Below are 24,884 nucleotides of genomic sequence, written 5' to 3'. Positions count from 1 at the left end.
GCTGTGTTTGTGTCTGCAGGAGGAAGCTGCTGGCCCCTGAGGATGGTCTGGACAAGGGACCAGTGAGCCAGTTGCCCACCCAAGAGCAGCAGGGCTGGGACGAGGAGCAGAGGGAAAGGTGTGTGGTGGGACCAAAGGGCTTTGGATCAGCCCAGGTCCCAGGCATTCGGATCCCGGGGCTCAGGTGGAAATAGCAAAGATCCTAGAAGTGCTGGGATACCAAAGGGAGAAGGAGCTGTACCTGCAGCGGGTCTAGAGCTGTGTAACAAGTAATGCTCCCCATCTCCAAAAATAATGGTGATGCTTCCCAAAGCAGAAACTGTTCTCTTGTTTTTCCTGTATCCAGGTAGAAATATTCTCCTTAAGATGAGGTTTAACCATGGAGAAGATGCACCTTTGATCTACATACACTATAGCACTATGGGGACACCTTGTTTTTACTGTTTCTGGAGAAATTACCTTTTTCTTCCATATAGGAAGAGAGCACAAGCTATGCATCATGCACCCCAGGTCCTGGCTTCCCTGCAGCCCAAGGGACCTGCCTTCCCTGGGAACCGAAGTCTTGGGGAGGGTCTGCACCTCCATGTGGAGCAGGGTTTTGCCTTCCTTCTGGGCAGAAATTGTTGTGCCAATTATCACAACAAAGCCGCTGGGAGCTACAGCAGATGAGCTTGTTTCTGTCCTCCCTCCTAGTGATGCTTCTCAGCCATGCTAGGTAAAGCAGGCTTGTCTCAATCTGTCCTAGTTTTAATAAAGAGGCTGGAAAGAGATAATGTAGTTTATAAATTCAGGGGCTTGGTGCACGTTTTCACCCCACAGTTCTTCCAGAATCTTTTCCCAAGCACAGGCAATCCAGCCTGGGATCTTAGTGCTTATCAAGTCTGACTGAGGGCATCTCACACCCCAGGGCAAGGATGAGGCTTAGGCTGGTGATTCTTGATGTTTTTTTTACTGAAACCACCTTAACTTGTATTCTGATTGCACATTAGCCAAATAAATATAGGTAAACCCTAATTGAGGATCCTGTAGGTTAAAAAATGGGTCATGACCCTGCCCTTGGGCTTTCCTACCTGCATGAAATCCCTGATGGTCTTCTCACAGCCTGCCCATGCGCACCGGTTCAGCCACAAGCCTGAGCAGTGCCATCGTCAACCAGCGGCTCCAGGAGCTGGTGAAGCTCTTCAGAGAGAGAACTGATAAGGTGAAGGAGAAGTTGACTGACCCTGATATCACCTCGGATGATGAGAGCCCCGCAACATGTAAGTTTGAGTGAGTCTGGGAGTGTTTAACTTGTGGGTCCCCACGCTTGCTGTGTTTTCAGGGAGACAACTGCTTTATTAACAGTTTAAAGACCTTAAAACAAATGGCTGTAAGATGATTTTCTGCCCTTTAAAACAATTGTGTGGCCTCTTCCAGCCCCTGCCAAGCCAGCACCTGCACCAGCACCAGTGCCTCCCCCAGGAGGGGAACCAGAGGGGGACAAGTCAGCAGGGGATGAGCACTACTGCGAGATGCTGTGCTGCAAGTTCAAGTGCCGGCCCTGGCTGTACCACCTGAAAAACTACCAATTCCCCAGCAGCATTGACCCGTTCACCAGTGAGTGATGGGACATAGCCATGAGTCCAGGCTGGGGGCAAGCTGGTGTGTCCTGGGGAGAGGGAGTAAGGAGGAGACAAGGTGTAAAAGATGAGACCTTGTAGAAGGGGGAGGACAACTAAGCAACTTAGCTTACATCTCTCTACTAACATAGAGAGTTTTAAATTCCTCTGCAAGGCACACTCTTTCCTAAACACTTCCTAATAGCTGTGGGTGTCAGGAGCATGACCAGCAGGGAAAGGGCAGTTGCCTTCTGCTTTTCAGGCTTTTTAGTGGACAAACTGTCCCTGTGGCGTGGACACCCCAAATAAAAATAAGAATCGCACAAAAAAAATCCACTGTCCAGTGGATACCCCACAGGGACCCAGCTCTTTAGCCTTTGCTATTTCACAGTTATTTTGAAACCCCCAGTCATTGGCTCAGCACAGCCTCAAGGGGAAAAAAGCAAAGCAAGAAAGCTGGTATTGTGGGAGCAAAGCAAAAGTAAACCCAGTATAACAGCAAAGTTAGAAGAGGCTTTCTGTTAAAAACCAATGTGCTCTGCAGCCATGCACTTTGCATCCAGAGCCTAGCTCACTTTCAGTTAAGTGCTGTTGATAAGAGACCTCCTGCAGGTTTCCTTCTTCCACTTGGGCCAGGTCAGGAGATGAAAACCCCTTTGCATAGCTCTGCAGATGAGGGGCATGAGCCCAGGTAATTGTGTCGTTCCCTGTGCGCAGATCTGATGTACGTACTGTGGCTGTTCTTCGTTGTCATGGCCTGGAACTGGAACTGCTGGTTGATCCCCGTCCGCTGGGCTTTCCCCTACCAGACACCATCAAACATCCACTGCTGGCTGTTCATGGACTACCTCTGCGACCTCATCTATCTGCTGGACATCCTCGTCTTTCAGACCCGGCTGCAGTTTGTCCGGGGGGGAGACATAATAGTGAGTGGCAGCACTCTGCATACCACTGTTGGGGACTGGCTGTGGGGACCTCTCAGCCCTGTCACCCTGGGTGGCATGGGTGGTGCTGGTCACTCTGAATCAAGGTCTCCAAGCTCTCCCACGATGGCTGTGGCTGTCAGGGCTGTGTCAGCTCTTGGAGGACTGGGAGAACCTCTCCTGCCAGGCAGTCAATAAGCCAGCAGTCTTTTTGTCTGCCAAACATATATATTTTTCCTCTGAAGTCAGTAGCAGCCCATCTAGAAAGTGTGTGGTCCGTGGTGGCCTCTGGTCCTGGGTGGGGATGCTCAGAGGGTGCTGCTCCATGGGTCCGCCCTGCTGGTGGGGTGCGAGGTGCACACTGACTGGCCCCAGTGCAGCCACACATTTCTAGCCATGAGCATAATAAACAATGGGTTTAATTTTCAGGAGCACAGCTGGGCAGAATGCATTAGCAATTCCCCAACATTGGACACTTTTCAGCTGGACAGGGTGCGGGGCCACCTTGTCTAGCCTGTGCTTTTGCCAAGAAAGGTTGGACCAGATGACCCTTGACGTTCCTTCCAAGCTGGTATTCTATGATATGTCAAAAGGCATTCTATGATATGTCAGTCAGAGAGGGACCTGGGGGAGTTGATTTACAGCTGGCTGAACAGGAGCCAGCAGTGTGCCCAGGTGGCCAAGAAGGCCAGTGGCATCCTGGCTTGTGTAAGCAATAGCGTGGCCAGCAGGGACAGGGAAGGGATCTTACCCCTGTACTCGGCACTGGTGAGGCTGCACCTCGATTCCTGGGTTCAGTTTTGGGCCCCTCACTACAAAAAGGACATTGAATGACTCAAGCATGTCCAGAGAAGGGCAAAGGAGTTGGGGCAGGGTCTGGAGCACAGGTCTGATGGGGAGCGGCTGAGGGAACTAGGGGGGGTTAGTCTGGAGAAGAGGAGGCTGAGGGGAGACCTCCTGGCCCTCTACAGCTCCCTGACAGGAGGGTGCAGAGAGGGGGGATGAGTCTCTTGAGCCAAGGAACCAGCACCAGGACAAGAGGGAATGGCCTCAAGCTGCCCAGGGCAGGGTCAGGCTGGCTCTGAGGAAGGATTTCTGTGCAGAAGGGGTTGTTGGGCGTTGGAATGGGCTGCCCAGGGCAGGGGGGGAGTCCCCATCCCTGGAGGGGTTGAAGAGTTGGGGTGACCCAGCGCTGAGGGATCTGGTGGAGTTGGGTCAATGACAGGTTGATGGTTGAACTGGAGGAGCTTCAAGGTCTTTTCCAACCCAGATGATTCTGTGAAAAGCAATCTCAATCTGAATGCATAGATCACATGCCTGAGATAAGTGAAACCCCCTGATTTTGTTTCTATATCCAATTAAATAAGCTGTGAAGAAGAAAACCTTGAGGGTACAGCCTTCCCATTGCCCATGCAAATGCTCAGACAAGGAGGTTTCTCCTGTAAACTCTGTTTTCTGTGGTGCTGTCACTGTGATGTGCTTTCTCTGGGGTGCAAATCGAGCACGGGATGTCCTGGGATAGGATGGGAAGATGGCATAAAGCCAGGTCCTCTCCTGGTCCTCTTGCTCTGCTCCAGGTGTAAAGGAGGCATCTTCCCTGTTGTGGTGAAGAACAGGAAAGCCAGGCAGGACAAAGTTGGCCGTGACTTTGCTTTCTGCAAACAATGATTAATCTTCTTCTCTCCCCCTCCTATTTCTAACCAGACTGATAAAAAGGCCATGAAAGAGCACTACCTGCAGTCAGAACGCTTTAAGGTTTGACATAATTTTATTTATTAATCTGAATCTTTAATCTGAACTGTGGCTTGCAGCTCCATCCCACCACACCTGCAGGTCCCCCAGAAGTTTCTCTCTTTGTGTGGATTTCAGATGGATGTGGTATGCCTCCTGCCCCTGGATTTCTTGTACTTCAAAGTTGGTGTCAACCCACTCCTGCGTTTTCCTCGCTGTCTGAAGGTGAGTTGGAGCTTACAAAATCAGGCAGAACACCAGTTGCAGCAGGTGTGGAGTCCCACGCTGGTTGGGGAAAGCTATATCTTGCTACACTCATCAATGAAGGCAACAGAATTGTAAAAAGGATGGGAAGTCTTGTCCTGAAGGCTTTGCAGGGCTGTTGGTCAAACACTTAATTTCAATCCTAAAACATCCTCACGTTTGAATGAAAGGGAACTGAGAGATGGAGCCAAAGATGTCTGTGGCAGTTAAATGCTGCACAGGGGCTTCAGGAGGGATACAGAGGGGGAGTGGGATTTTATGGGGTTGTAACTCCCAGTGCAGGAAGCTGGAGCATGCTGTTTTCCTTCTCCTCCCAGTATTTGGCCTTCTTCGAGTTCAACAACCGCCTGGAAGCTATCTTGAGCAAGGCATACATCTACAGGTGAGGGGAAAGGAGGGAGGGAGACAGCATGGAGTGGTTGTTTGCTACTGAGGAAGAAGGTTCACTTTGGCATGCACCCCTTCTGAGTTTCTGATTTATTTTCCTGCTGCTCCTGCATTGGCTTGTGCAGGAGGGATGTGCAGGTCCTGTAGCCTGCATGGGTAGGATCACCTCTCCCCGACCTGGTGGGGACAGGGGTGCTGGTGGTGAAGAGCCACCAGTAGATAAGCTGCATTTTCTAGCAATTCTGGAGCTGCAGGGCTGCAGGAGGGAGCAGCAGGGCCACACATTTGGGTGCTCTGTGGCTCCTGCATTGGCAGGACCTGCATGGTCCGCGCTCGGCTCACCATGTCAAAGCTCTTTGTGATGCCAAAGGGGATCTGATGTGTTTCTCCTAGCAGATAACTTATCATCTCTCCTGCTCTTTTCTATTTTTTTGCAGAGTAATTCGGACCACTGCCTATTTACTGTACTGCTTGCATGTGAACTCCTGCCTCTATTACTGGGCATCAGACTATGAAGGACTGGGCTCTACCACCTGGGTCTATGATGGGGAAGGAAACAGGTACAGGCCAGGGCTTGGGTCCTCACATAGCACAGCTTGTGGTGATGAGCTGGAGCAAGAATGGAGATACTAGGATCCAGCTGGGTTCATAAAACCCCCTGAAGCAAAGGGTTGGGAGTGCCAGCAGAAGATGCAGAGCCAGGGAGAATAATGGGGGACAAGAGGAATGGGATTTGAAGATATATATGGTGCTGCAAGGCAAAGAGGCTGCAGCTGGGCTGAGATCAAAGGCAATGACAGCTTGAAGAGGCTGAAAAACTGGGAACCTGGTGCTGGGAAGCAAGGGAATGCTCCCCAGCCGAGCAAGGTGGCAATGTGAGCCATGTTTCTGTTTGTGTTGACTTGCTGCCCGGTCAGGATGGAGGCTTGAAGCTGTGTGTCCGAGGTGCCATGTGTCAGCCCCCTCAGGCCAGCCCACTGCCCTCCTTCCCAGGGGGCAAGACAGGGACAGCAGCCACCCCATCCCTCACGGTGGCATTTCCAAGACACATGTTAAATGTCCTTTGCGTTGTCAGAGCTGGATGCCACAGGAAGAGTACTTGGCTCATAAGCTGAACGCTGCCTCATAGCAAATGCCCACACCTACGTGTTGTGCAACACGGGCAAAATACTGAGTAACGTTTGATTAATTTACCACCACACAGCATATGAGAGCTTCCTGCAAAAAGGCACAGGCAAGTGCATTAAAGACTTAACATGAGGTGTGGGTTTAGGTGAGAACGAGTAACTGTTACCCATGCAGCCTTAGTGCAGGTGTTGCCTTCCCTTTGAGCACTCATCTTCCCATGTTAATGTAGGTGCTATAGAGTTATTTTGTGTGATATACATATCTGTATCTATCTCTGAGTGTGAGTATAACATCCAAGGGAGTGCCCAAGACCAGTGAATCAAGAATTCAGTTGATGTCTCCCAAGTCCTATGCCAACAATTTGCTCACAACCCCCTTTTTTTTCCCCTGACTATTTCTAAAAGTGTAAATCTTGCTGAAAGTACGTTGCTGGTTTATGGTAGCAGAGCCATAAGAAATAGACAATGGGAGTAACCAGAGCAGCTCAGCCTCCTGAAAGAAGGTTTCTGAAGGGTCCTTATGTTTCCCAGCTCCTGTAGCATCTCCAGAAGCACATGCAAGTGAGGTGGGGAGTCTGCAGCCCCTTAATTTTCACTTCATCACCCATAATTACTCTCAGCAGGCTCTGGCTTGTCGTTGCCAGAGGATATAAGATCAGTACTGAGAGGTGGAAGAAACCTTCATGCCAGAAGCACCTTCAAAGCTTCCTCTTCTTTTTCTCCTAGCTATATCCGCTGCTACTACTGGGCAGTCAAAACCCTCATCACCATCGGGGGCCTGCCAGACCCCAAGACGCTGTTTGAGATTGTCTTCCAGCTGCTGAACTACTTCACAGGTGTCTTTGCTTTCTCCGTCATGATAGGGCAGGTGAGCAGGAGTCGTGGGGGCTCCCAATCTCAGGTGGGGATGGTTTTGGTGGGATTTGTCTACAGGTTTGTATCTCCAGATTTGTTTTCCCCATGTGAAGACCTGCTCAGCCTTGGTGGAAGACAGAAAGGATTCAGCAGATGCTGTTAAGACCCAGCATATGGGTTCTAACTGCTTAACCTGCAGAATGGATAAGTGACAGTAATTAAAACATCTGTTCCACCTCTTTCTCCCATTCAGATGAGAGATGTGGTTGGTGCTGCTACTGCAGGGCAAACTTACTATCGGAGCTGCATGGACAGTACCATTAAATACATGAACTTCTACAGAATCCCTAAACCTGTTCAGAACCGAGTGAAAATGTGGTACGAGTACACATGGCATTCGCAAGGCATGCTAGGTGAGACCCAACCGCTCCAAGGGTCAAGTCCTGCGCCACATGTGTTTTACTGCGGTTGCTTTGCAGAACTGAAACGTTACTGTCAAATAGCACTACAGTTCTGGGGTGGAGGGTGACTTATTTTACTTTTTGCTATACGGTCTTGTTTGCCTACCTCTAGAGTATATAGGCTGCCACCAGGTCACAGTGCCACAGTGACCCAGCATCACTCATAGCGCTGAGTCCAGCATCCCACCCATGGTTCCTGGGGAGAGGGCAGTGACTGGCAATCACTGGCCAGAGCATGTCTGACAGCAAGCCCATTAGCTTGCCCTACCAATAAATGGTCAGACAGGACCACTGCACCCACTCTCCTGGCCAAGAGAGATGCTGGCTTGGACTCATTGGCCTGTTCCTGAGAACCATCAGGGCAGAGAAGATGGGAAGGATGGGTCTCTGTCACCCATTGGCTTTAGACTTGCAGGTTGCTGGGTGGGCTGGAGGAGACCCAGGCTTGCTCCTGCCCCCTGCCACCAGAACACAGCTGCTTTCCCACTGCCATGCCAAGGACATGCTCTTGGATCAAGTTCTGGAAACAGCCCATTTTCTGCTTTGTCCCACAGATGAGTTGGAGTTGCTGGTGCAGCTGCCAGACAAGATGAGGCTGGACATTGCCATTGATGTGAACTACAACATCGTGAGCAAAGTGGCCCTCTTTCAGGTACCCTCTGCGCGGGTCCTGGCCGGTGGAGCCCACCATGCCAGCATAGACTAACAGCACTCTTGGCTCTGTTTCGGCTCAGGGCTGCGACAGGCAGATGATCTTTGACATGCTGAAGCGGCTCAGATCAGTGGTCTACCTGCCAAGTGACTACGTGTGTAAGAAGGTAACAAGGTGCTCAGGTGCCCTCCCGTCCCCAGTGCCATGGCTGGGCTGGGCAGGGCACCAAGAGCAGTGCAGAGTGAGGAGAGCCAGGCTTGGCCCGTCATCATGGCATCAGGGCTGTCTCACAGGGAGCGAATTCAGAGCAAAAACATCCTCGGTTGCAGTTGGTCTTGTGCAAAGACTGACCTCTTCTGCTGCAGCTACGAACAGCAGGACAGCAGGGAAGAGCCTGCCGATCTGGAGGAGGCTTTGAGATGCTTAGATAAGGATGCTCCCGAGTGAGCACCGTCAGGACAAAGCATTTTGAGAGCTTGGAGAGGGCAGTATGGTCGTGGGGTTTTCCAGCAAGATGCGGGTTAGGGCATCCATAACATCTCCCTGTTTCTGGGCACTCCACACAGCACCTATCTTCATTGCAGGGAGAAATTGGCCGCGAGATGTATATCATCCAGGCGGGACAAGTGCAGGTGCTGGGGGGACCCGATGGCAAAACCGTGCTGGTGACTCTGAAAGCTGGGTCTGTGTTCGGGGAAATAAGGTGAGTGAAGGAATGCCAGGCAGCCAGGGAAATACAGCTTGTGGGCTCTGGGCAAGGGCAGTGGGAGGTGGGGAATCAGCAACAGCCAAATTAAATTTTTGTGACTGAGAGCCACAAACACTGAACAGCATTTGCTACACAAATGACAGCTTTTTTTCTTGGAGTTTTTCCATTATATTTGTCATCATGCTATTTTCTGCCTGGGGAGCCAGTGACAGTAAGCAGAGGTATATGGAGGAATGGGAAAATTAATATGAAAAGATATTTCACTAAAGCAGCCCCCCAGCCATTAATCTGCCCATTTCATGGGCATTTAAAGTCCTGTACCAATTTGTAACACAGTTATAGAGTTTGCCTCCCTACTGCCCAGAAGACACCAGGCTGGTGTAAAATGCAATATTTAAACATACAAAGAAGCAAATAATTTTTTGTATAGCGCTCCATGCCAACGTTTCACATCAGTCTTTAAAAACTGGGCTTGGAAGATCTCATCGGGGGCAAAAATTAAACTGTCCTCTGAAAGAGGGAAGTGGAGACCTGAAAAAGGGAGATTTTCAAGTTATGCTGAGCCTGTGAATGACAGCATTGATGTCTCACCATGTCTCTCTCAGCTTGCTGGCGGCAGGAGGGGGAAATCGCCGAACAGCAAATGTTGTAGCTCACGGCTTCGCCAACCTTTTCATTTTGGATAAAAAGGACTTGAACGAGATTTTGGTGCATTATCCAGAGTCTCAGAAACTGCTGCGTAAGAAAGCCAGGTGCGTGTCTGGCTTTTCTAGCCTGTGGGGTTTTAAAGAAAAGCAGATCATGGGTTTCAGAGTTCCAGGGGAGATTGTGGGTGCAGAGCCCTGGGGAAGCTCCTGGCAGAGCACCGGGCTGAGCCGCCGTGCCTCGGCAGAGGGCACCCGTCCCTCGAACTGCGCTGGGGGCATGGAGGTGCCCAGCGCCAGCCCAGCCCTGCTGCAAAGCATCACCACTGACAGGGGAGCAACTCGGGGACAAACGGGACCAAAGGGAATTAATTTAAAAATCTATTAAAATATTCACTTTATGTTTTAGCATTACTTAGATTTGTTGTTCTGTCCTTCCCAAGGTGTATAAAAATCCATCTTTTTAACGGCTGTTTTTTATGCATTATGAAATCCAGCTAAAATAACGTGTACCCAGACTGTGTGCCAGCACAGACTAACAGCACTGTTGGCTTTGTTTCTCTCCTTTACCTTGCTGTAGAAAAATGCTGAATACCAACAATAAACCCCGAGATGAGAAAGCGCCTGGAGACCCCCTGATCATTCGCCCAAAAGTTGACACCCCAAAACTCTTCCAGGCTGCTCTAGCTGCCTCAGGGAGGATGGGTCACAAAGGGCCACTGGCGCAGCTCCGGTGGAGGCTGAAGGAGATGCAGGCAGCACAGGTCAGTGTGGGAAGGATAGCAATTTGGGTTTGCTTTGTTAGGTGCCAAGTCACCGCTCCACTCCACTGGCTCCAGAGACTGAGTGTCGTTAAGGTGCCTTAAAGGAGTGAGCTCAGGTCATTGGGGTCTGAGAGAGCATGGGCAGATGGGAAGGAGTGGTACAGCATCTTACACACAGCCTTGGGAGAATGACAGTGTCCCACAGGGGTTTGTTTTGCAACACAAAAGGGATATACACTGACTTTTTGCCCAGCTATGCTAAGCCTAAATCTAATTTCCAGCTGGGTTATAGCCACAGAGAAACATCTCTTCCATGTCACAGAGACAGAGCCACTCACAATGAATCGATGAGATGGCAGGATGGAAGGTGATGCTGGCATCCAGCATCCACAGGCCAATCAATATTTGCAAAGCTTTCATGGCACGGTTGGGGCAGAGCCCCTCAGCAGCAGACACGCCACCCTGCTAGTTCTGCGTGAGCTGCAGTGACATCACTCTTGCTTTTTTGTCATGAGCAACTGAAAAGGAAAATGGCCCTGCTATTCTTTTTTTTTTTTTCTTCCAATTGTCTCTGCTAAACTCATAAAAAGGACTGTATCTCCATGCAGACCTTGTTGTTACTCTTCCCATCATGGAATTACACAGACTATCATATTTGGACATGTAAAGGGAGGTGAAAGAGCAGCTGATAGGGAACAGCGCACTGTGGCCTTGAGCCTGGGTAAATATCCAGGGAGATGCTGAGTATAATTGCACTTCTGCAGTCTTTCACAGAAGCACAATGAGGCTTCACACAATGTGGTGCTTAACGCTAATTAATAACCAGTTAAAGTCAGCAGTGAACAGGCACACTGCACGCTCCGTACAGTGGTGACAAGGCCCATCGTCAGCGGGTGCATGTGTTAGGAGCTAACCCCGCTAAGGGACCCCATCAGAAGGATGTTCCTCTCTGTGGCACGTCTGTAGATGAGGTTTCTGAGGCTCCTCCCTAAAGGAGGCTTTAGGACAGAGCTGCTCCCTCACAATAACACTTCTGCCAAGCTTTTGCCAAGATAAACCACTCCAGATGCTTCAGGAGCAAAATAAGAGCAAGTGCAGGAGGTGTGAGAAGGCTTCGCTGCACTCATCTCTATGTGCAGAATATAATCCAGCTGCCCTTCTCACAGGAGCCGTCTTTGGCAGCAAGCTGACATCCCAGTGATGGGGTCTGCTGCGGTGAAACTGCAAAACACCTACCTGGCTTGCGCAGCGCAACCGCTGTGGTTGGGGGTAGTGGATAAGGGTTTGCTAAGGTTGATCTTGCCTTCTTCTTTTTTTTTTTCTTTTTGATTACAGGATTCCAGCCTCAGTCCAGTCCCACCGGAATCACCAACGCACCACAGATCGCCTGTCACCCACCAAAGAGCACCCACCCCGCTGGGAGAAGAAATATTCTCAAAATCTTCTGATAGTTTAGTCACCATTCGCGTGATTTCTACTGCACAAGAGGATGAAGAAATCCTTGCTGCTGAGATTTCAGAGAAAGAAGACGATGAAAAAGAAGAGAAAGTAAAAACAGAGCAGGAGTAGGAGTCAGGCAAATGCCTGGGGTAGAAGCTTTTTGTCGTTAACAATTTCCATGCAGTGGCTGTAGGCTTCACTAAGTGCTGCAGGTAGGATCTGCCTTTCTTGTCTGCCTAGACCTTCACCCACTGTTGATAAAACCCTCTGCCATATGACCCAGAACCATCCAAGGTTCCTTTGCTCTAGAGACATACTTTTATTGAGCATCTCTATGAATATTCCCACTAAACATCAGGCCAGACCTTTTGCTTCAAAATCCAGCCTTACAGAGAGGGAGCCCTGAAGAAATCGCTTTTTATGGCTCTGGATGGTTAATGAGTGTTCAGATAAAGTGTGAAGAGTTATTCACCTCTGACAGCTGAGTCACCGCTTGGCCAGAAACAACCAGGGGAAAAAAAAAACAACAAGGTTTGGGCTCAAGGTTGTCAGCAGCAGCTGGAGAGTGATTCATCCAGAAAGGATGTGGACTATGCTCACAAGCAGAGCACAGACCAAATCACACTGTCACAGAAGGCTGAGGTCCATCCCAGTGTGTATAGTCTGCAGTATGCTCAGTGGTCCCAGTGTGGTGCCAAAACCATGTTGGGATTGCCACTGGCAAGAGGAGTTCCGTGTGGGGAGGTGGTGGGCTTTCTATCACTGGTAGCTGTTACAGAGAGATTTGATGAGCGTTTTCCAGGTATGGAGAAGCACATGGATGAGGACATGGACATCCCTTCCAGCCCTGGGTTTCCATAGGTGCACCAACCTGCTGCTGCCCAGAGGGGTGAACTGAGTGCAGGAAGGGAGGAGCCATGTTGGTTTCCAGGTGGGATGGGAAGAGAAGTGCATTAAGTCCTCTCCTCTCCCAGCCCACACTCCAGAGGCCAGAGCCTGTAGCGTGCAAACAAGCATGCACAAGAATGCAGGTGGTCCCCTGTGCTCATTGCTGGACCTCAGTGATCTGCCACATTTCCAGCAGCCAATTTCCAACCCCTTTTGGTCACTTGGCTGGCTCTTGGCCACATCTCCCACATTGAAGCTCATCATTGCAGCAGGGTGATTGTGAAGGCTGTGTGGGGACCGGGCACTGATGGGGAGGTGAACACCTGGTTTGCAGCCAGCATGCCCAGCTGATGGCTAGAGGGATCCAGTCTTCCTCCAGCACCACCAGTTCTCCATCTTCCTCCAACCCAGCACCAACCAGAGCAAACTGCTGGTGGGCTGAGAGGTGGCAAGAAGCGGTGGGTGAGCCGGTGCCGGGGGAGGCGATGCAGATACTCCCCAAGGTTTCGACTGACCACGTCTCTGGGGCACGGCTGGCTCCATCGAGAGGAGCCAGCTTCCATCCTCTGGAGGAGAAGCTGGGGCAGGCTTTGCTGCAGGGAGCAGCCCCGGCGCCACAGCCAAGGGACTTTTCAGATGTTCAGCAAATACTGAGCAGCGCTGCAGGTTTCACAGGTCTGGCCCTGAGACAGCCGGGCTGTTCGTGACAGGTGGCAGCACTGGTGTCACCCTGCACGTGGGTGATCACCCACCAGCAGCCTGGGGCTGAGCTTCACCTCCTACAGGGTCGTTTTATTTTGTCGCATTTTTTCCCTCTCTTGCAAAATAGATTCCTGTGGCAGAAAAAGCCAGAGTACATGTTGGTGTTAATTAACAATGGCTTGATCTCTTTCAAACAAATTTAATGAGCTAAAATATACTGCAGGAGGGTCTGAAGCCACCACTGCCCTTAACATTGCCGGGGAAAACCTGGGCTCTCACAAACCTCCCTAAATACTTCTCATCCTCAGTCATTTGCAAGTGGTTTCCTGATGGGGAGAAGTTTTTGCTGGGGAGTGCAAAGTATTTTTTTTTCACTATATAAATATTTGTATAATCAAACCAGGAAATGTGCAAAAGTCAAACTGAGGGTTTGGTTTTTTGCTACAATTTGATACGGTTTAGAAAAAGCGTTTAAATAAATAGTGGGCTGTAATGTCTTTCATAATTCACTATATCTACAATAAACACCATGTAGATTGCCCTTCATTTGCTGTGGATTTATTTAAAAATTCCAGTTGTTTTCCATCTTTTTTGCTCACTGGGTCACCGATGGAGCCAGGAAAGTCCTCACATGGCGTTTGCAGATTTTCCAATAAACTTTTTAGAGGCTCAGAGATCACATAATGCTAGTAGAAGAATTGTGATTTTTTTTTTTCTTTTTTTTAATCACCAGAAGGAGGGAGAAGAGCTTGCTTAAATGGCAAATACTTGTGTGAAGATTTTAGTTTTCAACATGCAGCATTAGATGGTGATGGATACGTAACTGGTAATTCTGGAACCGCGGGGAGATTTGAAATTATCCTCCTCTGCAATCTGTGTACAGCTTTAGTTCTTTAGAGAGATTATTCTCCAGGTAATAATTAGGTCAAGGTAGGGTTGGACTTGCAGGCTGGGTTGGAGAGTGGAGCAGATCTATTTGCTGTGCAAGAGTATTTAGAAATGACAGGCAGGCTAAGGAGATGGGCAGCTCATTTAGTGCCTTTTGTTTGAGGGGTTGCAATAAATTGGCTGTCTACTGACTTTTGTAAATCCATTCATTTACCAGTTTTGTTGCATTTGCAGTGGGCTTCCTTTGCATTCGTTCCTATTAAATATCTTGTAGCATGCAAGATCCGTTCTTTCCACTGCCCTTGTAATGTTCCTGATGGATTTGGTCACACTCCATCTACCTTTACTGCATTTCTTATTAGCTTTTGCTCATTCTGCTTTGATGTCCTTAAGTGTTGGATCGATGATATCGTCTAATAATATTACTGCAGTATTTGGGGGATCTTGCTGGGCAGTTGCTTACTGTCAGTCCAGCACCCTAGAAATTCTGCATTGCAGTCTTCCTCCTGATTTGTATTTCTGATTAGAAGATTTCTCAGAGGTCCATAGTCATAGAAACCAGATTTTCTTGCAACAGTATTTTAGCTTTTGCTGCTTTTGAGTGAAATATGTGGAACAGATAACTGATAAAGGAAGAAGCAGGGGTTGCTCTTGTTGGATCTGTATTAATGTGTTAGGTTTTGCCTCGCTATAACAAGTAGCATCTTTACTGGAGGCTTTATATATACTATTTTTATATGTGTGTATATATATACAATTTTATATATAGATAGATACTTTAAATATATATACACTTTTTATACTGGAGGTGTATTCATATTCCTTGTGGCCTGTGCTGTTACATCTTTCAGAAAAGTGATACTGATTTAATGTTCTGTAAGAAGTTAGAGAAGACAAATGTCACTGATATAAAAAAAAACCAAACTTACAAACGGACTAATATAACCCACCACAGACATCTAGCTGTGGAAGAAATTGTTTTCCTCTGGATAGAAACAGAGCAGGTAGCTTCTCTGTATTTATAGTGGGAGCAATCTTTTAAAAAGATTAAGTGCAATTGCAGGTTAATCACTGATAAAGTTATAACGAAAGTAAAAACATATAAGAAGGTTTGGGGATTAGACTCAGGTCTAGAAAGAAATTGCAGAATAAATAGAAAGCCCAGTTAAATGATGTTTAATTAGAAAGCTTGAAAAAATATTAAGCACTTTAACCTTGAAACCTGGAGACTTTAACCAGCAGGACATGCTCCTAATTCTAGAAACAGTCTGTAAACCACTTTTTCTGCCTATATATATTTTTTCCATTGTGTAGATCTGCTTTGAGTCATGGCTACAATTAAATTCCCCTGAATCCCTTCACCTTCCTCTAAAATGAAGCTAATACGAGCCTGGTTTTCTCTGCCCTGAGCACGCAGCTCCTTTGAAGTGCAGTAATGGTCCCACTGGAGTTAACACCCTGAAAAAAAAGCCAGACCAGCATTTGGGAGGGGGTCACACAGAGGTACACAAGCTGACTGGTGCCCATGCCAGTGTTTGTTAACAGCAGTTCGGGCTTAGCTCAGGCTGGATGACATTTTTCCATTTCTCATTCTTTCCTCAATTATTTTGGGATGAAACTTTCCAACTTCAGTTCATGTCCTAGGGTGAATGTCTTAGGGAGATCTGAGCAATACCCAGCTCAGAGTTGGGTTTGGGTCATCTGAAGAAGTAAAGCATAGATACCTATGTTATTTCATGCATTTTTTTTCTGCTTTTGAAAGTTACTTGTTGCATGAGAAGAGCTGGAAGTCAGATGGCTAAAGTCTAAAACCTGTTTTCTTGGATACATTGGAAGGAATTTTGGGGGAAATGTAAACAGCTGAAGAAGTGAGATACATCAGGTTGTGGGGATGCTATGGGGCAGCCTGGGGACACCCCCGCCAGCTGTGGGCTGTGACATCCAGGGCACAGCATGGCCCAATGTGCTTCACATGCCTTGCAGACGCTCGCTTTGCAAGCGAGCTCGCCAGGATGGCCACTGCTCTCTTCCCAACTTTAACAGTTCCAAAGTGGTGGGTCGGGTCTGCCTCCACGCAGCAGGGCCATTGCCACAGCACCCTGTGAGCATCCTTTTGCACTCTGGAACGTCTCATATGTCCCAGCCTGTGGGTCTCCACGTGGATGGTCCAGATTTGCTCCAAGGTGAGCATCACGTGAGCCGTGTAGTGCCGTGCTGCTCTGCCTTAGCAACAATTGGAGGAATGAAGACCAGCCAGACTAGCTACTCATTCTAGCTAAGAGGTTCTTTTGTGCTGCAGAAATACCAATATCACGTGAAAAATCTCTTTGCTGCCATGGTTACTATTAGCCGCCGTCACAGCCGCCGGCGAGACGGGACTCATAGCATTGACAGGGCTTCTGGTCTCCCCTTCGGAAGGGGAAACTCCAGCCATAGGAGGGGAGGTGTCTGTGAGGGCTGCCTAACCCTTCCCCGGGTGAGCTGTCCACATCTGACTTTACGATGCTCAGCGTATGTTGTGTACAGTGTCTCTGCCCTGTCACTGGGCATTAGGCTCTGGGTTTTATAAATTCCTCACTAATAACCTGAAATACTATTAAAAAAGTGAGAAAATGCTGCTGTGGCCTGGGTGGGCAGAGATCAGCTCTGCCCCTTTTCCTGTTTTTCTGGCATTTAGGAAGGACTTGACCTCTTCACGCTCTGGCTTTTTACATTAAAGCACTTCTCATTAAAGTGCTTTCCTGAACACTAATTAGGGCAGTTTTCCTTTTGTAAATTAGCCTGATACGATCTGTGTGTCTTGGCAGACGCCCTCTGGAGCAGGAACCGAGGTCGTTGCATTTGATCCCTGTTTATTTTGCAAATCTCCCCGGTTTTACTGTTCTTGGCTGCCTCCTTTAAAGTGCTCACAGGTGGAGGTTAACGGGAGGGAAATGGGGCTTTCTAGCTTGCCTGCCTCGAGAAACTGGAGAGGTTTTGGCACTACAGGGTCCTTCCAGCCAATGCAGGTTGATGGGGTGCTGTGGGCATACATCCTGGCATCCTTGTGTGGTGTGCAGTGGAGGAGCACGTCGACAGGAAAGGGCACTGCCTGAGCCAACCTTTTAACCGGTGATGGGGAAAAAAAATATCCAGTTAACCCACCTATGCAATTAAACCCATTCTTTTGCCTACAGCCTATGCTCAGAGCAGCAGACCTGAGCAACCCCAAACCCATCTAAATCTGGATGTCTGCTGAGGGAGGAAAGTCCACCTGTCTGCCAGTGCTCCTAAATAGGTTTGTGTCAGCAATTTGCCCACGACCAGTAGTGCTCAGGAGGGGACAGACTTTAATCGGCTATCATTTTCTTAATGCACTGGCAGATGGGAGCGGACGGGACTTTGCTTTCTACGTCTCTGGTCACGGACGGGGCAGAGCTGCCGGAGGTTGGTGTGGGCTGAGAAATTCAGTGGCGACGCTGTCACTGGGTGCAGGAATCCATCCTCTGCTTTTGCTCGCTGGGGAGGCTGGCAGTGAGTGGAGCATCCCTGGGGACTCCTGCCACCCCAGCTCTGCATCAGCCTCTGGGACCCTTCTGGGACCAGGTGCCATTACAGACCATCTTCACGAAAGCATTTACTGGTCTTTAACAAGAGAAGAGGAGAACTGCTGGGAGGCTTCACTCAGGGACCCCTTGAGATTGGGACAGAGTTTACAAAGCCCCTGACAAAAAGACAACTATTTTGCAGTGCCAGCGTGCCAGCCACGTGGCACCATGTGTGGAAAAGTGCAGTGAAGCGTCTCATCCCAGAGAGCTGTTGCCAGCATCGGTCACACCAGCCCCGGGCTGCCGCAGGCTGCCTTGCTCCCAGGGCCCTAGGGAGGACCGTGACAGGGGTCCCACGGGCCAGCGCTGGAGCCTGGCACCCCTTCCCAGGCTGTGCCGAGCCATGCACGTGCTGTGCGCGCTGGCGGGGCTGTCGGTCCAGGGCTGGAGCAAGGGTGGCAGCAAGAGGAGCGGGATGCAGGCTGTGGAGAGCATCCCTGCCCGCGGCGAGGATGGCGAGAGCAGCAGCCTCGGGGGGTATTTCTGCCAACCTGCGGGCACCATGCAGAGACTGGCCTGTGGAGGAGGACGCTTCCAAAAAATGTGCCCAGCACCAGGGATTGCCTGGCCAGGCCCACAGGTGAGAACAGTGGGGTGGGGCTGGGGGGTGAGCAGGGCAGAGTCTGCATCAAAAACAAAGGCTGGGGATGAAAACCAGCAAAATGCCTCTGGATTGGTAATTGCCATGAAACATGCCTGGATGTTTGCATACAGACTCTGTATTTCTTCTGCCACTGTTTCCCAAGAGGTTAATTAAGCAGCACTTTTTGACTGGTGGGATGAAGATGAAGGTAGCTGAATAGAGAGCCACATGAGCCCTGGAGAGTCCCAGTCCCTCCTGGCCTGGGATGCCGAGTGCCCCAGCCATGCCTCAGTCCCACCTCATGTACTATTTCTTTCTCCATCTCATCCTTATTTTTACACCGAACACCTCTCTAGGATCCCCAAAATAGACGTGAAAGTTCAGGAAGGTTTGTGTGAAAAAAAATCAGCAAGCTGGCAGTTATTCCACATCAGTCTGCATAAACTCTTCTGCCTGCGCTGCCAGATTTTCCTTAATGTCTCCTCGTTTTTCCAGTTGTGAGTGATTGCTCAAGGGATCTCCTGGCAGAGAGGACTTGGGTTCACCCTTCACATCCTGCTCATCTCTAGTGTATATGCATAAAAATATGGGTCTGGGTCCGCTCCTCTTCATAAAGGCAGATTGAATCCGCTCACGCAGTGCCAGGCGCAAGCAGCAGAGCCAAAGCATGGGGCTGTTTAATATTCATTGGGCATAGATGTAAAAGTTTTCTTTTCTAAAATAGCCTTGCACAGTGCCGTGCTGTTCTGTTTTCCCTAAACCTTAACAGTAGGCTGGAATTTAACATTTCCTTTGATTGTCTACCCAACTTCCACTGGCTTAGCCAAGAACCAGAAGACCCAAAACCTGCTTTGAAGGCAATCCTGGCACTTTATTTGCAGTTTTCAGTTCTGTAGTCTGCTGCGACAGAATGATGTCTTTGAAGCACCAACAGAACAAGAAATTTTGCTTTTGTTTTGAAACAGGATGAGTTTGTGTGGTAGTTGTGCATCTATTTGTGTGTTAAGTTTTAAGAAGAAAGAGTAGTTTTCCCTGTAAAATTCTGGTAGTAGTTTCATGGAGCTCTTTGGCAACTCTTCCTATTAATTGAGTGCAATTTTCTTCACAATTCTCAATTACACCTTAGAAGAAAAAAATTAGAATATGGTCCCAGCTGGGTCCACAATAATTAAATCACCATGGTTTCAGTAACTTGAAAGACCTCAGCCTTTTTCCTTATTAAGTGGGAAGCTGTGATAGTACAGGGTGGGCTGGCGTGCTTCATCTCGAGGAAGATAACAGTGAAGAAGAGATGGTCTGGCAGGGCAGGGAAGTGGTGGGAGCATCCCCAGGGTGCCATGGAAACGGGTGGGTCAGGTGCAGATGGGTGCCTGGGCACAGCTGAGCCGATGTGTCCCCAGGCTGTGGCCCAGAGGCTCTGCTGGTGCCCACCCAGGAGCTGGCACAGGCACCGCTGCTGCGGGGCTCCGAGCTGCATCACCAGCACTGGGACATCCATTATATATAACGAGTGTCAATACTGGGACATCCATTATATATAACGGGTGTCAATAATGCAGGGGGGCTAATGTTTTTGTCCTGCTGTGGAGGAGTTTTGGTGTCCAAGGTTCAGAGCGGCAGTGGCATGGCATCCCACACACACTGGCACTGAGACACGGCTGGACTGTGCCCCCTGAACAGCCCCCAGGCACCTTAACATCTATAGGTGACACCGAGTGCACTGAGGAGCTGGCGGCAGCAGCACCAGTGCAGCTGGACCCATGCTGGGGTGAAATCACAGTGGGTTTTGCAGACCGTTCGATATGGAGCAGACAAAGCCAGCTAGCTGGAAGGCTATTAACTCCATCAGAGAATATCCCACCTCATTTGCATGTTTGTCCCTTTGTCAGCTGCAGCTTTCGCGTTGCAGTTGGGATGAGCTGAGCCCATCTTGTGGATCTCGTTGTCACAATACTTCCTTGTTACATGCATGCATTTACTTTATGACCACAGGGGTATTTCCCTCTAGATGCTCTTACTGATTTACCTGTTCCCATGCCTAAACTAGCTGGATATTATTAGTGAGCCTTGCATTCCTCCAGCCCTACCCAGAATGGCACATCCACTTACATCAGCCCCAAAACTCTATTCCCTAAATTATTCAGAATTACTGCTTTTGCTTCATTTCTTCTCCAAAGCCAAGAATGCTTTGGAGGGCACTAAAAAAGAAATGGTTTTGCTGAAAACTGAATCTATTTTTTTAAAGGAGATGGCTCCCATCACTTTTGCCTGTGCAGAGAAAAGCCTAACCCTCTCTTTGCACACCCTGTTACTAGTGTCACCCAGCCAGAGTAAGAGGCTCGGTGGCACTGCAAGGGCTTGGCTTCAAGGAGAAAATGAGTGGCACAAGTAGCAAATCTCTGAAAAAAATCCCAATTGCTCACCTGCAGCTTCTATCTTCATACATTTTTTTAATTTAAAAAGAATTGCAGAAAGTATCCAAGGTCCCAAGTGGAGAGTCCCAAGAATGTCCCGGCCAGGGGACCACCAGTGGGCTCCTACCAGGCCAGGAGCTCCAGGATCTCCTGGGCCTCATGCTTGGAATACAGTGATCTTTTCTGTACAATCTTTTTTTTTTTTTTTTTTTTTTTTTTTTTTTTTTTTTTTTTTTTTTTTTTTTTTCCTGGATAAAATGTCCTGGGTGGAATTTACTTGGTATAAAACCACCTCCTTGCTGGTTTTATGCATGGGCATTCCACAGCCAATGGGGCAGTTTTAGCCTCAGCTGAGACACCTCGTGCTTATTCTTAGCCTTGTTTCTAAGAAGTGCTTTACAAGCCTGTGTTGGTTAATGCCATGAAAAATTAATGACTTAGCAGGTGAGATGCGGTCCTCCCACAGAGCAGCTCCCAGCTCTCCAGCAGCCAGTGTGGCACAGGATGAACTGTGTAGTGCTTTGCTTAGGGGAGGCACCAGCATGAAAGCCAAACCCAAGTTGTATCTGAAGTCAGCTGAAAAATATGACAAAGACAAAAGGTAGGTAAAAGGAAGACACAGAGGGTGAAGTTTTGGTTACATGGCTCTGCAATGCAGTCAGAGGTAGGAAATTCAGAGGGGTGCAAGAGCCACCAATCTGATGGCTGCTACGTTTTGCACCACTCTCCCCTGACTGCGTGCAGGTTGACATGTGGGTTGTAGAGTTTTTCTCCACCTGAATATAGCAAGTTGAAAAAGATGTCGCCTTTTTTTCATTTGCTTGATATAAAAGAGTTTTGCATGGGGGGCCACAGGCAAAGCTGAGCCGTGGCATGCAGCAGCTCCCAGCCGGACCAGCCAGCTCCTCGGCTCTGGACCAGCTCCACACTGCTCTGGGCTGCTCCCAGAACCCTGGCAGCCCAAACCTGGCCTAACCGGCTCACAGGCTTTGGCCACGGGGGCTGAGCCGAGCAGCTGCGGAGCCCCCTGCCACCATCTAAAGCTGCTACCGAGGCCGGCAGCATCCCAATGCATCAGATTTAGGCAGCAATCCTTGCAACACCCCTCTCCAGCTCCTGCTCTCCACCCAGCTCAACACAACCGTATCGCAAGGATCAGAGCCTCCGGGTTCAATTAATTCAGTTGGTGAACTTTAAAATGAGTATTAAATTTCTCAGGAGCATGCTAAGACTTAATTAAAACTCCTATCTTTGTGCAAAACGGTCATGTAGTAATGCGGGGGGCTCGTTCCTGCTTTGCTGAGTGTTTTGTGTTGGCTTGGCAAACCCTGCCTCAGCAATGCCAAGAAATCCCCTTACCTCCTCAAGGAGGAGCGAAATTAGAATAATGAGCTGGGTTATAATTAATTGTGCTCTGGGGACACGTTCTCACGATGTCTGGTGCTTCTGGTGGGAATTTTCTACAGGGAGCATCCCAGTGTACAAGAGGCTTCAGGTATGCTCCTGCCTGCATTCCTGGACAAGGTTATTGGATTGCTCAAAGGGAAGGGAGGGAGTTAAATTTTTGCTGGGATTTGGGGGATGTTTTAGCAGTCTTACAGATGTAGGTTAAATATTTGCTTGGGGCAGAACAAATGCCTAATGCAAAAGGCCCCACTCAGCAATGTGTTTCGATTGTTGGAGCTTCCCCTCATCCAAGTAAAAAGCGAATTAACCTGCCTGACTTCACCGTGTTGCGACCGCGATGCTTTTCGGTTATGGCTGGGCTAAAAGCAAGATAAGCCCCCACCGTCCCCAGCAGCGTGCCCTGTGGCAGGCGGTGCCATCCGCGGAGGGCAGTGTTTCAGAGCTGATGGCTGTCGGTATGTCGATGCTACCTGCGGGGTGCTCGCAGGAGGGTGCCGCTGGCAGCCAGCCCTGCCAGTTGCTGCCTTTTCTCTGCCTGCCTGCAAAGCAGTGTTGCTAAAAATACCTTCAGCAATATCATCAACCCGTGCTTGCTCAGGTCACAGAGATGTGACATCCAAGAAAAGGAGGACTGGAGCATCGCTGGGGGACTGGGCTGAGAGAATCCCAGCCATAGGTGAATCTCTGCAGAGAAAGGGGTTCGAGCAGGGTCCCCGCTGCCTGCCCAGGCTCCGTGCTGCCCCGCTGCCTGCCGCTCCCATCACCTCGGGCATCCTCCGGGATTCAGGCCCTCCCTCCAGCTAAAGGAGCACTGCGGCCAAGGGAAGGGCGGCTGGTACTGGCTACCAGCACGCATCCAGCACTAAATAACCCCGCTTCTGATCCCTGGAGAGTCTGCCCCTGGTGTGCTGGGGCTGCAAGCCATGGCATCCTCGCCGAAAATCAGGTCAGAGGGTGGGTTTTTTCATGCTCACAGGTGACTATTTGAATATAGCTGTTGGCACAAAACCCCTTCCGCATCTCAAATTTTGCTCCATGCTTATTCATTAAGTTAGTTTTCTAAACTGGGGAATTCACACATATGCCTGGTTAATTTGGACTTATTTGATATAATTGATACAACTTACATGCATTGCATAATTGCGATACCATTAAAAACCTGAAGCATTCAGAAGCCAGGAAATTACTTACCAGTTAAAGTAATTTACATAAATGTTTATTTTATTTTACCCTTACACCTCGTAAATGAAGTCAGGGATGATATGATATTACAGTTGCTATTGGAAAGTAGAAAGTAACTCTATGTGTGCCAATATTAGCACCAGACTAGCCAAAGGAGATGCATAGATAATAGGGTATTTACACAAATCAGCACAACTGCTTAGGGCCTCTATGGGTATATACATATGTGTGTCTATAGGCACACACACACATATACATCTGTGCTGAGGGCTCTGTGCTGGGAACACCAATAAACCTCAGCTGAATTGAAGGGGAGGTGTTGATTTGCAGAGGCTGGAAGGTTTTTGCCGGTTTTTTTTTTGCTGTGCTGGCTGCAGGAGGAAGGCAGCCACAGCGCAGAGGTGGAGGTGGCTGCCGGGCCAGAATGGCGTTTGCTTCTCAGGGATGAGGCGCAGTGCTGGGGACATGGAGATGACCTGTTCCAGACTCCTTTCCCTGGGGTGAGTGGCTGGAGCAGCTTGTGATCCCCCTGTGACTCTCTCACCCCCCATCTGTGGGGCTGGCTTGTGACAGGGTATGGGACAGCGTGTCCTAGGAGGTCTCTGAGGCTGCCCAACAGGGAGATGCCAGGATGAAAGGATGAGGCCAAATCCTGCTCCAAACCCAGCCATGAGTGAGCAAAAGCTGTGTCCAAGCATGGCAGGGGAGAAGGTGATAGACCCCTGGCCCAAGGGGAGCACACCCCACTGTGGGCAGAGCCCTTTCCTGCCCAGCCCTGCGGGTCTGCCACCAAACCTGCACGTCCCAGGGGACCGCCACCCCTGCCTCCCCCAACCCAGGTGGCACCCGTGTGCCCCATGGGTCAGCCCCACGTCAGGCGTGCAGCCATGAGCCACCAGCACGGGGCACCCGCTGCCGCCTCCACAGATGCCAAGTTAAGTTTTGTTGTGGGAAATATCCGGTACTGCCAGTTAATTACCATGAACAAGTCATGAGTAACTTGTGTCACCCAAACCAGGCATTAACATAATGTTGTATGTGCAATACAGACAGGTAGATACAAATCACACCCTAAAAATGTGTATAAATTATATTTAAAGCAGAACTCTTTATTGCCTTTCTGACACCAAGGCCTTTGGAGAGGTCTCGGGGCACATTGTGTGTTTTCCACATGCCCGCAGGTTGGAAACAGTTTGTTTTCCAGGTGAAATCCAGGTCTCAGGGCCCCAGCGAGCCCGGGGTGCCATTCGGTGTCAGTGCCAGGTGATGCCCCAGCAGTGGGGAGCAGTGGGGACGTGATGGAGGGCGAGGGCACGGTTTGTCACCTCTGGTCCTCAGTGTGTGGGTCACCAGCGCCACAGTCACCTTCTCGGTGGTCCTGGGGGCTCTGTCCCCATCGACTGCCGCGGCCTTGGCCACGCCAGGGTTTGGTGCTGGGGGAGAGGGGCAGGAGCACCCCAATGAGCTATGCTGGGAGGGGTGCAGGGGCAGCGTGGGGGGACACCGGGGCTCCCCGAAGAGCACCGGGACCGGGGTGGGGAGGGCCAGGGGCACACCGAGGGTACGAGGGACACAGCAGGAGCTCCCCAGGGCTCTGACAGGGGGTTCAGGGGAGCACAGGGGGACCGGGGCTTCCTGGGAAGGGCCGGAGGGACACCAGGGCTCCCCCAAGCTCCCA

General features: G+C 49.6%; 2 protein-coding genes across 6 annotated transcripts in view; both read left to right on the top strand.

Moving 5' to 3' along the window:
* CNGB1 (cyclic nucleotide gated channel beta 1) overlaps window positions 1–13,686 on the top strand; it is a 34,486-nt gene extending 20,800 nt beyond the window's left edge. For 4 of the 5 annotated variants that reach the window (XM_026856757.1, XM_026856755.1, XM_026856754.1 and 1 more), the window contains exons 18-33: window positions 20–118; window positions 1,102–1,259; window positions 1,417–1,596; window positions 2,316–2,524; window positions 4,226–4,276; window positions 4,391–4,477; window positions 4,834–4,898; window positions 5,341–5,463; window positions 6,757–6,898; window positions 7,139–7,298; window positions 7,901–7,998; window positions 8,081–8,164; window positions 8,583–8,701; window positions 9,313–9,459; window positions 9,932–10,115; window positions 11,451–13,686. In XM_026856757.1, coding sequence (XP_026712558.1) covers window positions 20–118; window positions 1,102–1,259; window positions 1,417–1,596; window positions 2,316–2,524; window positions 4,226–4,276; window positions 4,391–4,477; window positions 4,834–4,898; window positions 5,341–5,463; window positions 6,757–6,898; window positions 7,139–7,298; window positions 7,901–7,998; window positions 8,081–8,164; window positions 8,583–8,701; window positions 9,313–9,459; window positions 9,932–10,115; window positions 11,451–11,684 — 2,140 coding nt within the window. In that variant the 3' untranslated portion in view covers window positions 11,685–13,686. The remainder of the gene's footprint in view (window positions 1–19; window positions 119–1,101; window positions 1,260–1,416; window positions 1,597–2,315; window positions 2,525–4,225; window positions 4,277–4,390; window positions 4,478–4,833; window positions 4,899–5,340; window positions 5,464–6,756; window positions 6,899–7,138; window positions 7,299–7,900; window positions 7,999–8,080; window positions 8,165–8,582; window positions 8,702–9,312; window positions 9,460–9,931; window positions 10,116–11,450) is intronic. The other variant, XM_026856758.1, reaches the window with a different exon arrangement.
* Window positions 13,687–17,905: 4,219 nt separating this feature from the next.
* KIFC3 (kinesin family member C3) overlaps window positions 17,906–24,884 on the top strand; it is a gene marked incomplete at its 5' end in the record, with an annotated part of 19,499 nt that continues 12,520 nt past the window's right edge. Inside the window, one exon of the mRNA XM_026856997.1 lies at window positions 17,906–18,200. Within this exon, the coding sequence (XP_026712798.1) occupies window positions 17,906–18,200 (295 nt within the window). The remainder of the gene's footprint in view (window positions 18,201–24,884) is intronic.

This window comes from Athene cunicularia (assembly GCF_003259725.1).
Source record: "Athene cunicularia isolate RWA chromosome 11 unlocalized genomic scaffold, athCun1 chr11_part1, whole genome shotgun sequence".
Lineage (NCBI taxonomy): Eukaryota > Metazoa > Chordata > Aves > Strigiformes > Strigidae > Athene > Athene cunicularia.
The sequence above is the reverse complement of the archived record's forward strand: the minus strand, read 5'-3'. Positions and strand labels throughout refer to the sequence as shown.